Source organism: Pelobates fuscus, chromosome 6, assembly GCF_036172605.1.
Source record: "Pelobates fuscus isolate aPelFus1 chromosome 6, aPelFus1.pri, whole genome shotgun sequence".
Lineage (NCBI taxonomy): Eukaryota > Metazoa > Chordata > Amphibia > Anura > Pelobatidae > Pelobates > Pelobates fuscus.
Genome location: NC_086322.1, coordinates 113,577,115 through 113,590,247, shown reverse-complemented (window position 1 = coordinate 113,590,247; position 13,133 = coordinate 113,577,115). Strand labels below are relative to the sequence as shown.

Here is a 13,133-nt window from a genome sequence, read left to right as displayed (position 1 = left end):
TTTTCTTGGATTAGAAAATTGCATTGTCTGATTTTGTTATGGGGAATATGCAGCTACAAATTGTACTAGGGTTGGTAAATGATTTGCCTACAATTCTAATTTTGGATACTCCATGAAGCTGGTAATTGTTTTTAAGTGATTTTTTTTTTTTTTTAAGTATACAGCAATCCTTGTATTGTTTGTGTGCATAAAACCAAGTCTGAGTGTTTATGGTCACACTTGTTACTCACAAATAATAAATATATCAAGTCATTATAATGCACACTCCTTAATCCTGATGGGGACAAGTGTCAGAATAATTTCCAAAGATATTAACATCTGAATGTCCTTCAGCTGCGACAAATCTGCAGATATAAGGGATATTCAGAATCTGTTAAACATCCTGGCCCTCCCTTTGTCCATAACCTAATATCTCTGCCTCAGCATGGCTTGTGGTATATGTTATTCTACTAATGACCTGAAGCTACTGTACAAACTAGGTATAAGAAAATAAGGACCCTCAATGGGAGTGAGTCCTTGGTAGGAGAGCGACTAAGAGTAATAGGGAAGGGAACCCTACCTTTGTTAGTTCTAGGGAATAATGGAACAAAAGAAAATAAGACTAAAATACCGCCATAAGGGGGATTGCTCCTGACGACCACGTGCTGACATGCTGAAACGCGCGTCAAGCTATTTGGTTTTTTTTTCACTGTCCTTGGTTGCACATATATATTTTAATGCACAATTATTATTATTATTATTTTTTTTATGTATTAATTTTTTGACTAAGACCAAGGCAGAGAGAGTGGTTTAGGTAAGCACCAGTGGTTAGTCCACAGTGCTGAGGTATTCTAGGGAAAGATTTATTGAGGTTACGTTTATGTTAGTGAGGCTCCAGACCCTCATACTCTCACCTGTACCCTTTTACCTCTTCTATACCTGATTTCTTTTTTCACTTGCTCATGGTTCATTTTTTATTGATGTGCAACCTTGTGGTTCCTGCATCTTGTTAGTCTTTTGACACTTGTTGTGTTTCTATCGTGGGACTCTGTTTCCATCGCCTCCCTGAGCATTATTTAGTCTCTCCCCCTTGCGGCGGCATTTTATTTTTATTTTATTTTGTCCTATTATTCCCTAGAACTATTAAAGGTAGGGTTCTCTTCCCTATAACTCTAGTCGTTCTCCTACTTAGGACTCCTATACCTCTTATACCTATACATGTTTGAGGGTTATTCCCTCTAACCAGGAGCTCGACTGTATGCATTACCTAGGAAATATCCACCAGCCCTAATTTATCTTCTGGGGCTTTGGATTATTTCCTCAATTTTTATTTTCTTCCTGTTAATTTACAAACTAACTTGCCTGCAGACAAGGGTATGTTGATGCAACCAGGGGGGAAAAAGCTTGTATATGGAGGACTTAAAGGAACACTATAGGGTCAGGAACACAAACATGTACTCCTGACCCTATAGGGCTAAAACCTCCATCTAGCCACCCTGGTCCCCTCATGCCTCCCTAAATATATTAAAATCTCACTTGTATTCAAGCCTGAAGCTGCAGGCTTTATCCCTGTTTCCTTTTGACCTGCCCACCGCCTGCTGACACCAGCAGAAGTGGTAGCCTGATCCAATCACAATGCTTCCCCATAGGATTGGCTGAGACTGACAAAGACGCAGATCAGGGGCAGAGCCAGCACAATTCAAACAGAGCCCTGGCTAATCAGCATTTCCTCATAGAGATGAATTGAATCAATTCATCTCTATGAGAAAAGTTTAGTGTCTGCATGCAGGAAGGATCTCGAACAGCCATCTAAGGAGTGGCCAGTGAAGTTATCACTAGGCTGTAATGTAAACACTGCATTTTTTCTGAAAATACAGTGTTTATAGCAAAAAGCCTGAAGGTAACGATTCTACTCACCAGAACAAATTCAATAAGCTGTTGTTGTTCTGCTGACTATAGTGTTCCTTTAAGGTTAGGGGTGCCTTTAAGATGCTTCAAACCGATTGAAAATCAAAGACAGGCCATAGCATCTTAGCACAGCTTGACCCACCAAAATCAGAGAATCCCAGACCCTAAATCTTTCCCAAGTGCTACATGCTATTCTCTTGTTTTTCTATCCGAGCACTCTGTTGTCACTCAGCCATTGTTTATAGTTTAAAACCCTCTGTTTCTATGGCAATGTTTTTAAAGCATGCACCTTAAAACAATTACAAACTGTTGCCTAACAATTTGGTGTCTAGTTCTTAAATTATAAATAGATTCGGGACTCCCAGGTGCTTGTAGACAGCTAACTTCTTATTTGCGCAATTATGCATTCTGACCTTGTATATTCTCCAGATAAATACTGGTCATAACCACATCTCTTCTTTCATTTTCAGGTGCAAGTTCTGGAATTATGATGACAATCTGCTCACTTCCAGCGTTGTCATTGTATTCCATAATGAAGGTTGGTCTACACTCATGAGGACAGTTCACAGTGTTATTAAAAGGACACCTAGAAAATACCTTGCAGAGATTGTCATGATTGATGACTTCAGTAACAAAGGTAAGTGCCAGTGAGCAGAGCCATTATTCAGTGATTGTCATTGTAGACAGTGTCCTTTTCTTCTCACAGCTAAAGAATTTGCAGCTAAAGAATAGCTAAAGAATAGGCACTGCATTTGATGCAGTGCCTAAGGGGCCTTACTCACAGATTCCTACCAATGCTCTTGAATTATTGGTCACCACTGCATCTTCACATGACACTCATTAATATTTTTTTTAAATAAACCGAAGAGTGAAAGCTTCAAATGGTTAATGTCAGGCCAACTGGTGGTACCTACACTATATTAAAGGGCATAAGCAAAAATACCGTCCCTGTCTCCCTGCCTGTGTCCGTAAAATTACACTATTCACAATAATGGTTGCAACAGTGAACCCTGCATTAACTTCGGAGTGTTCTGTTTTGGTTGACGCAGAATATGTTGTTACTTTGTAAAGAAAATCATGTATGCGTGCAGGGTAAAGACAGGTATTAGATCGAAACGAACTATAAACATTTTCTTGAAATAATCTGGAAACAGAAGCAAAGTGCACATCCCTCTATCATAGATTATCCACAGGAGTAAATTAACATTTAGCTCCACCTAGTGTTCAAGCTGCCTAACACACTCCTTTATGACACATTGTGTTTGCACACCATCAAGGCCATTGAAAACCATTTTCAGTCCTCCTTTACAAGTAATAGATTGTAGCATGGTATTCTTTAAGGTTCAGAATAAAAATAAACCAAAAAATATCGTAGAGGGAACAATTAAGCAGATATGTCTCTATTTGTCTTTAATTATCTGTAATAAATGTAAAGTGTATGATACTCTGAATGACAGGGTATCCACCAAGGATATCATTTCTAGTGAATATTCTCTTAGACTCAATTCCTGCAGCATATTTCGAGGAAGGAAACCTGCTTAGTCCAAAATCCTGTTCGAAATCACTGTTTTGTGAAGAAGACTGTTTGGATACAAATGAACTAAGTGATGTAATAGAGTCATAAAGTAGGCAGAGTAAAACAGGAGACACCAAGTATGTAGAATGCAACATATAGAGAAGGACCTGTGTAGTCAGCAGATGGTGAGCTAGGTAAGTAACCAGAGGAAATCAGAAGTGTTTTCCCAGCTCTGCTAATCTAGCACAACTGGGAAATTCGATATCCCCAGTGTACCTAGAAGTCTGTTGTTTGTGTAAACAGTCTACAATGCTAGCTTTAATCCGTCCCTAGTATTCATGCTACACAGTGTAGGTACATGCTCTCATGCTTCATATGTGAGTAACATCAACTCAAAAAGGGAGAAAATGGAAGATAGAACAGAAAGGTAATTCGGACATTAAGGAACATAAGACAGAGGTAACTATAGGACTAAACTAAACTCAAAATTCCACCAGCTAACTCTACTCCACTAATTTCCTAGGTAGGACACTGCTATATTACCTTAACCATGTCTACTATACCTCCATCTATCTGGTGCCTGTACTTTATTGCTACAATACTGAAATGCCTTGTATATAGTGTATTAATATGGGGTCTGTAAAGTGCACTAAAGCAGCACTGTCACCACCCGCCACATCCCCAAAATGACTCTTGAATAAAGCTAGAAACTTTAAGAAAAAGTTAGATTGACAGTGTTGATACTTCACTGAAATTCTAACCCATTCAAAATATATTCTGAAACAAAGTAGGGACTAACCTGACAAAGCTTGAAACTGGGCAGAGCTACTGCCGTCAAGGTATTAATTTCCCCCAGCTATCACCAGTGACGGCTGCAGGAAAATTAAGACCATTCTGTGGTGTGTCCTGCAGTCTCAGGGGATCCTCAATAGATCTTAATGCTATACTCTCATGCATGCGCAAGAGTACAGCACTGTTGTTGGTTCCTGACAGCTGAAGTGCCAGGAGCAGAAGTGGAACAGACAGAAGCGGATGGTAGCTCCCACGAAGAACATGTTCATGTTGCTGGCCACCGGATCCCGAGTGATAATGTCATTGTTGGGGCTCAATGTAATTTATTTAAAGACCTCAGAAAGTGACAGATCCGCTTTAATGTCTTCTGTGAATTGCCTTGACCCAGTAACAACAGAATCTACTATACAACCATCTATAAAGGCACGTGAATGGTATGTATAAGTCATGGTTGATAAATCTATATGCAGTTATCATGACCCTGTCTCAACAGTGTCTACATTACCACCTCGTATCAGTCTACCATACCAGGCTTCAGTGAACCTAAGTGAACGAAACACATAAAAGTAATCTCCCTGAATACCTCAACTTCCCCTAATATGGGAAGTCCACTTACCCTCTAGATACTGATAATCATATTACTAATGTAGAACAAACTTAATAACTAAATACACATGGTGCATGCCCCCCAAAAAAGGAGAAATGACACAACACCCCCCTCTGTGCGACGTGAATTTCGGGGTTTGTGGGCCTTTGTCAAAGACTTAAAGGTCTCCTTTTAATTTTAGGAGTGGCGTTCAAAGGACAGACAACTGCCGTGTTCCAGCTTTGGTTGCTACCTTTCACACAATTATTACCTCAAACCTTAGAAATATATGATCAGATGTTTATACTGGCTCCCTTCACATTTCTAGTTTGTCAATGAGTCAGGAATGCATTTGAAACATTCTCTGACTATTCCCAAATAAGTAAATAGACCTACTGCAAAACGTTTTAAAAACTAAAATATTTTTAGAAAATGGAACAGGGTTTTTCAGGAATCTCTCATTGTCCTAGGACCGTCTGTATGCAATCCTAAATCCTCAAAATAGTGAAAGGGTTAATATTAATACATTACTGGTGGGCAAGGCATGCAGTTGCCAAACTGATGTTTTTCATATTCCACTCCTTAAGCTAGGGAATGTAGTATGGGTTCATACTGTGTTAGCTTGCTGAAGTGCTATTTGTGCATGAAGTATCCCATTTTAATTGCACTCTATAAAAGTGCTGATTGCCATGAGAAATTGGCACTTTTATAAATCCATTCTAAAACACCTCCGTGGCTGTTAAACATCCAGAGAGGTTTTCTTCCTCCGTCCGTTTGCTTAGTGACAGGCAAGCTCTACTTGAGTGTGCCTGCTTTCTCCCCCACTGTTTCTCCCAGGCAACTGTGCAGTTGCGCCCGTCTGCAGGTGTGCTCTCCTCCACAGACCCCATCTAAGACCAGCGTGCATTAATAGCCAGGAGCAGGAGCAGACACATGCACATAGAGGATCCTGATTCAATAGCTTCTCAATGGGACTGAAAGTGTGTGTGTGTGTGTGTGTGTTACAGTACACGATAATATAAAATAGTTAACAAATATTTTACTACAGACCGCAAGACCATGGACAATCTCACTGCTATCCTCCACAATATCACATCCATATTTTATAAGTTGTGTGGCCCATGGCTAGATTGTAGTAAGTAAGTATGCCATATTTACACCAGGGAACTGTCCCCGACAAGCGTATCTCAAGCTCATCAATAGTAGTACTTGCACTATGCTCAGTGCATTAGGATCCTACAAAGAGCACTGAAGTAGAGCTGGCGTTGCATTGCAGGATTTAGGTCAGAGGAGCTAGACAAGCTCTTAGCAGGAGCGACAAGAACTGGCCTTAGAAAAGATTGCAGAGCAAGCTTCCTGGTACCAGAACAACTGCAATAAGCCTTAGTAGTTATGATCCTTTGAGTGTCTCTTGAATATGTTGGGTTTGTTGTATCGCATCTACATGTTGTGTAATATAAAAAACACAAACACCACCTCAAAATGTACCCCAGCATAATGCATGAAAAACCTGAATCCGAACTCTCTAATTAGTGGGACACAAGTATTTCAAAACTGAGAACCCTCCCGTCAGATATACTCTTGATGCTGTGTACCCTTTGAACTGAAATAATCCTCTCTAGTCTAGTTATCAAGGACCACATCTGTCTTCAAGGCAAATAATCACATGTCTATTTGTATCACATTGAAATCTTTTATATTTTTCATCTTCCTTTATAACTTGTCTTTCTGTGCGTTTTGTTTCTATCAATGAACAAAGAGGGGAAAAAATAAATATCACAGTCTCTCAGAAAAAAAAAACACAGCCTGGGGCCAGTATTGTATCAGAAGCTCATCGGCTTCACTCTGTTATAGGGATTCTGTCATGGTTTAGAAAAAGATAATGTTTTCACAACAACAACAAAAAGCAAAACAAAAGTGTTCATTTTTCTTTGTCATGTGACACAAATTATCTTCCATAACACAAGGTACCTGCAAATATCTTCCTTGTTTTCTTTGTTTCACTTTTGTATATTTACAAAATGGCTGGCAGAAAGCATATTTACAGTATATGTGCAAAAATATTTTTTTAGACCTCACTGTTTTTATCCTCAGGCACTGCTCATTGTTTTGTTGTCCTGAATTAGAAACAAATGTGAGCAAATGTTCTAAAAGTGGATATCACTAGGTACTGGTTTCCATGGTGACTGGCCCACTTTTAGAACTTTGCCCCTAAATTGCTCCTTTTGGATAATTTCTGCAATATTTTGGAGTGACATGAGTGTAGACATATAAGGTTAATACATTCTATACTGTGGTGTTTCTTAATAGGTTAATTATTTGGCCAAGACCTGCCTTGTTTATAAAGCTGCAGTGAAATCATCCTTTGCATATCACTTATGTAATGAATAGAGTTGTCTCTTTCTATTAAACCATCCTCAGAAGATTATGTAAATCAGCAAGCTTCTGTGAAAAGGCCATCAGATGTATTTTATTCATCCACTTGCAGCACAAATGCCATTGCTATGTTCATTTATGAGACAGAATCAAGTGTCTACTGTGCCAACCCAATGTTCATGTCAATGAAAACGGCCTGCTTTCCAGTCTGTAGAAAAGGATTTTAAGTCCCCATTCAGTTTCCAGGTGCTGTCACACTGTGATAAGTTTGGGCTAATACCAATTACATATGTCTGGTTTCACAGACCATTTGAAGGGAAGACTGGAAGAGTATATAAAGCAGTGGAATGGCCTTGTAAAGGTCTTTCGCAATGAACGCAGGGAAGGACTGATCCAGGCTAGAAGCATCGGAGCTCTAAAGGCCAAACTTGGTCAGGTAAGAAATGTACACCATTCTGCACTAAAAGAGAAGGACTTGTCAGCTAAGTCTGTCTGTCTTCACCATGACATAGTCTTGTGTTTGATTACTAGATGGAAATAAAGCCTAGGGGCACCCATGGGTGTACTAAATTAAGTCACAATTCACCCACAATCAGTTAAGAGTAAACATCTACTGGCTGGCTGCATTTTCAATAACTTATCAGGAATTGTATGTTTAAGGCTCCACTATCTGAACTGAAAAAATATAACCGATGGTTTTTCCCCAAACGGTCTAAAGTTTAAAATTCCGTAGTGAATGACCATGAAAATCTTGGGTATCTGTCTGTCTGCCTGTTTATCCTTTGTTTCCTCACTTTTCTTTCACTCTCTCATTTTAAAAAAAATACATAATTATATTCTATTTTATTAATAAATTGCCTTAACCAGTTGTAGTCACACTTTATTTTTCATAACTAAAATTCTAGTCCTAATGCTCTCTATGCTATATGATTTCTACTTCTGTTTTTTCAAGTTACGACTCTTCTTTCCAAAGACTTGCCCAAAGGTTATCTTAAAGGGGCACTGTCATGCCGAATTTGCATTTCTCCTGTTGTTTCCTCTTCTCTTCCTTTCTCAGCATCTGTTCTTCTTTTCTTAATTTCTGATCTAGTTTTCTTTAAAACATAAGACAAAGTATTTTTCCTACACTTGACCTTCTCTGAACAAAGGATGAGCCACTCCATTTTCTGTGTTCAAGGAGAAGAGTGAGTACTTTCTCTAGCACAGTAAAAGTAGCTGACATAAGCTTCTCCTTGGGTCAAAATAAGTCAAGCGTAGCAAAAATACATAAGTCCCTACTTTAATTTTTTAAAGAAAACTAGATCAGAAAAGAAGAAAGGATTCTGAGAGAGGAAGAGAAGAGGACACAATGGGAGAAAGGTAAGTTCGGGGTGACCGTGCCGCTGTACATGTTTTAGCCTTTCTTTCTTCTTCCTTACACCTCATATGTAACATACCTATTCGCTGACCTCTGCTTTCAATCAAGTTACACCGCACATGCCGCCAGTTGTCAGCCTCTTAGTGCAAGAAGGAAATTCATGTGTTTTTAAATAACTTTTACATGTGCACAATAAAGAAGAACAACCACAGTATAACAAGACTGAAACCTGACCGATTCCACGCAAAGAAAGAAAAGATACAGCAACAATGATTGCATGAGAAATTTGTTTTGATTTATGATCGTTCACAAAGTACAACAACTGTATAAAACAATAATAGTAACTGGAGCTTTCATAGTCATCAATATTGCATGGTTGCACATAAATAAATAAAACAAACAATCCATCTTTAGCGTAAAAGTGATTTTATATTTTTACTTGAGGTTTACAGCTTATACCTGTTTGCTATTTTACAATTATGCACTACAACCATTCCATTAGTGATTGGGCTGCCTAGCCACACAAACCCATAGTGCACAGTGTATTACCCATTGTTCTATCTTTTTGTTGTTTCTTGAAAAAACATAACTTGAACAATTTTCATGCTTTCTTCTAGGTTTTAATTTATCTAGATGCACACTGTGAGGTGGGAATAAACTGGTATCCAGCATTAATTGCTCCCATTGCCAAAGACAGGTAAAGTGTTAACCATATTTTAGATCCTGTATCAATGGACAGTATTGCATGTCTGTGCAAAATGTTTTGGGGTCTCGGGGGTTTGGCATACTGTATTCTAGAAAAGGAGTTCCCAACCCATTCCTCAAGTAACCCCCTAATAGTCCAGAGTTTAGGGATTACTCTGTTGTGTCTAAAGTGTTTTTTTTGTTTGTTTTTTCTAAAAACACCTTAGACAAAACGATGTAATCCCTGAATCCTGGACTGTCGGGGGCTACTTGAGGGCTGGGTTGAGAACCACTGTTCTAGAATATTGTCTGTTGATAGAACAACAAAATCAGGCCAGGGTTCACTAAATGCAAGCAGAGTGTGGTAAGAAGATCTGCCATCTATATATATATATATATATATATATATATAGCGATATGAAAAGCACTCAAAGGACTTCGTATAAGGTGAAAAAATAAACTTAGCTTTATTCAGCAACTGCCAAAAGTGATCGACGTTTCAGTCCTTTGTCAGGACTTTCATCAGAATCCTGATGAAAGTCCTGACAAAGGACTGAAACGTCGATCACTTTTGGCAGTTGCTGAATAAAGCTAAGTTTATTTTTTCACCTTATACGAAGTCCTTGGAGTGCTTTTCATATCGCTATATTTATTATTTATGCCGACAAGCACCGGGCTATACATAGATTGCTGAACTGGAGTGCAAGCTTTGGACATTATTATATATATATATATATATATATATATAATATAACACCGGCATAAATTGCATAAATACCGATTGTCAGCATATCAGCTTAAATGCATTTCTTAATGCAGTCTGTCATTCTATTTTTAAATTATTAGTTAAACTTTGTTGTACAATAAAATAATCATGGAAAAGAGTTGTATGGGTCTGTGTTCTAACCTTGAAGTAGTGAATATTTTAAATAAAATACAAATACATACAGCATTGATATTACCGTAATTTATATCTGGTCAAAGAGTAGCTGCTCATAGTAGCTAGTAATCAACAATTCAGACGTTGTATAGAATATAAATAATCACTTTAGTTTATCCATACACAGTCTTTTAGATAAAGGGATGTATTATTATTGTTGTTGTTTACACCAGCTTATACCGCAGCACTTGATCAAGGAGCTGTATGTATGGCGATCTTTAATGTCTATGGGAAAAGATAGCGTTAATAAAATGCTTGGTACTTTTAAACTCCAGGGACAAAAGTTTACCCAATTAGTATGGGATGCCAGTGTCACATTAATATTCCAGCTGGGGACAGTTCTTATAGGATTATGCATGCACTCACCGTACAGTACAATGTAGAATAAAGAAATATATATATATATAGAGTGAGAGAGAATTTTTTAATGTAAATATTGTGCACCGTGAATTTTATTGCTTTACCAATTTGTAGTAACTGTAGTTGGTATCTTTGTCTCAAAATAAAGATATGTAACACACACTAAACCCATAAAATTTATTTAAATGCATGTTTTGTGACTTTTGTAATGGCATATGGATTGTCTTGATAATATTCAATATGAAAATTGTGCTTGGTTAGTCTTAAAACCCCTTTTAAATTACCTCAAATGATCGCACATTCATTTTTAAAGTAGGCATAAGGTAAAATCAGTATTCATCTTTTGGAGCCATACATTTTGCAGCTAAATTTGTAACCAAGAGTTGATTATCATTACAATGTACATTTTATATCACCTCTGAAGCTTTCCTATTGATGTGAACTGATTACTTTTGATCCCCTTTGGTGCAGATTTTTTATTTATTATTTTAAATTGTAGTGGAACTGTATTTCCCTACATGATTGTAACTGCTGATTAAACTGATATATAACATCCAAATAAATAGTGGTTTTGTTCCAGAAATATACTCCGTGCTGAAAGAGATTGTCTGGCACAGTGAGAATAAATCTAAGACTTTGAAATCTAAGAAAGAGCAATAAAAGAATTTGAGATGGCCAATAAAACCAGTAAAGCTTAAAAATGCAAAGCCTCGACATGCCCTCCATGTTTCACATGTTTTGTAGACTGGCGTGTTGTAATCGCACACAGTATTAACTCTTTAATGTGTATAGTTGTGGATTTTCTTTACTTACATTTGTTTTAGCACAGTAATATTATTTTAGAAAACCTGGCTGTACGTTTAAAAAAAAAAAAAAAATTATGTATTTAATAATTTGTGTCAAGAAATGAAATAAAGTTGACACCCAAGGAAATCAATGACCAGATATAGTGCTTAACAGAATCTAGAGAGAGAGGTTTTTAGTATACTAAAGAAACTGTGATAGGGCTGTTTTGTAAGTACTTTTATCATCTAACAGAATTTCCACTTTTTTGAATATTTTGTGAACGCGAACTGCGCAATTAGATTTCTTTCCTTTTTTTTTAATATTAAGTTGTGTATTGTTTTGTTTTATGGTGTTTTATTCTTTCCCTCCTGGAAACCTGGCAGAACTGCTTGTACTGTTCCTCTAATAGATTACATTGATGGGAATGTTTATACCATTGAACCACAGCAAGGTGGTGATGAAGATGGTTTTGCTCGAGGTGCTTGGGACTGGAGCTTGCTTTGGAAACGCATTCCATTAAGCGACAAGGAAAAGGCCAAAAGAAAACATAAAACAGAACCTTATTGGTAAAAATGTGATTTATATATTTTTGTCTAAATATGTTTTTTTTTCATTTTTTTTTGTCCCCTTCTTCATCTCATCGTCTGTCCCTGCCTGTGTGTGTCCTCCATGTCGATCCTTTCATCACGCATCACCACAACTCGGCAGAACCACATGCACTGTGCCTCTGATAGATGTGATAGATGGCAACACTTATCATTTAATACCACAAGGGGGTGGAGATGAAGATGGGTTTGCTAGAGGCGCATGGGATTGGAGTATGCTTTGGAAACGTGTACCCTTGACCATGAAAGAGAAGGAACTGAGAAAAACAAAAACTGAGCCATATCGGTAATCACTAAAAATCACTTATGGGTTTCTCTTCCATGTCACGTATTTATATACTAAATACTAACGTTTCTTCTAACACTTCTTCCTCTTGGTGCTTCCCACTTGGCCTTAATTCACTCACTCAAACTTTCAGCCATTGCACTTAAAAAGATAATAATAATTACGGTAAACGTAATTTCATTTTGTAGAAAAGAGCACTTATATAAAGTTTAAGCTTGCTTGCTCATGTTATGAAACTTAGCACTAAAATGTATTAATTTTATAGCTGACTGTAGGCTGCCATTAGTTCATTTTAACCTGATGCATTTTCTGGCCAATTACCATTATTTAAAGTCCAGCTGTGTTCTGATTGGGCAATAATACAAATTAGACTGTTGGCATACAACATTCCGATTCTCTAAAATAAATGTATAATTTATTAAAATACAAAATACATACAAAGCAATCCCTTAAGGACACATTGCGGATATATTCCTTCATGATTCCCTTTTATTTCTGAAATTGTGTCCTTAAGGGGTTAATGGATTTTACACGTGTGATATTAACTTAAGTTGTTATTTTATATTAACTAGATTAATATTTATGCATCACTGACCCTTTAATAACTTCTATTAACCATTTAACAATATATACACTCTTGTTGTTTTGAACTACATTTCTCATGAAGCTTATCCAGCCATCTGATTGTAAAATCCCATGGTAACCATCATTCACAAGTGCAGTATGTATCATGAATTCGAATGTGATATAATCCTACTATTTAGAGGTGCTTTTGCATTTTAATTGGGAATATCAATCCCTTAAGGACTATTACAATTATTTACAATGAACACAGTCTGGTTCTTGAAGACCTTATGCCAGTGTAAGATACACTGCTTATTCAGCATCAAAATTTGCTTTGCAGTTTTGTCATTTAATGATTGGGAGGCTCTATTTTGGGATCCGTGTTTCTACAACT

At 37.2% G+C, this 13,133-nt stretch overlaps 1 protein-coding gene across 2 annotated transcripts in view; it reads left to right on the top strand.

Moving 5' to 3' along the window:
• The window catches only part of GALNT7 (polypeptide N-acetylgalactosaminyltransferase 7), a 147,747-nt gene that overhangs the window by 95,504 nt on the left and 39,110 nt on the right, over window positions 1-13,133 (top strand). The window contains exons 4-7 of one of the 2 annotated variants that reach the window (XM_063458167.1): window positions 2,358-2,524; window positions 7,463-7,593; window positions 9,132-9,211; window positions 11,993-12,175. In XM_063458167.1, coding sequence (XP_063314237.1) covers window positions 2,358-2,524; window positions 7,463-7,593; window positions 9,132-9,211; window positions 11,993-12,175 — 561 coding nt within the window. Of the gene's footprint in view, window positions 1-2,357; window positions 2,525-7,462; window positions 7,594-9,131; window positions 9,212-11,667; window positions 11,851-11,992; window positions 12,176-13,133 lie in introns of both variants that reach the window. The other variant, XM_063458168.1, reaches the window with a different exon arrangement.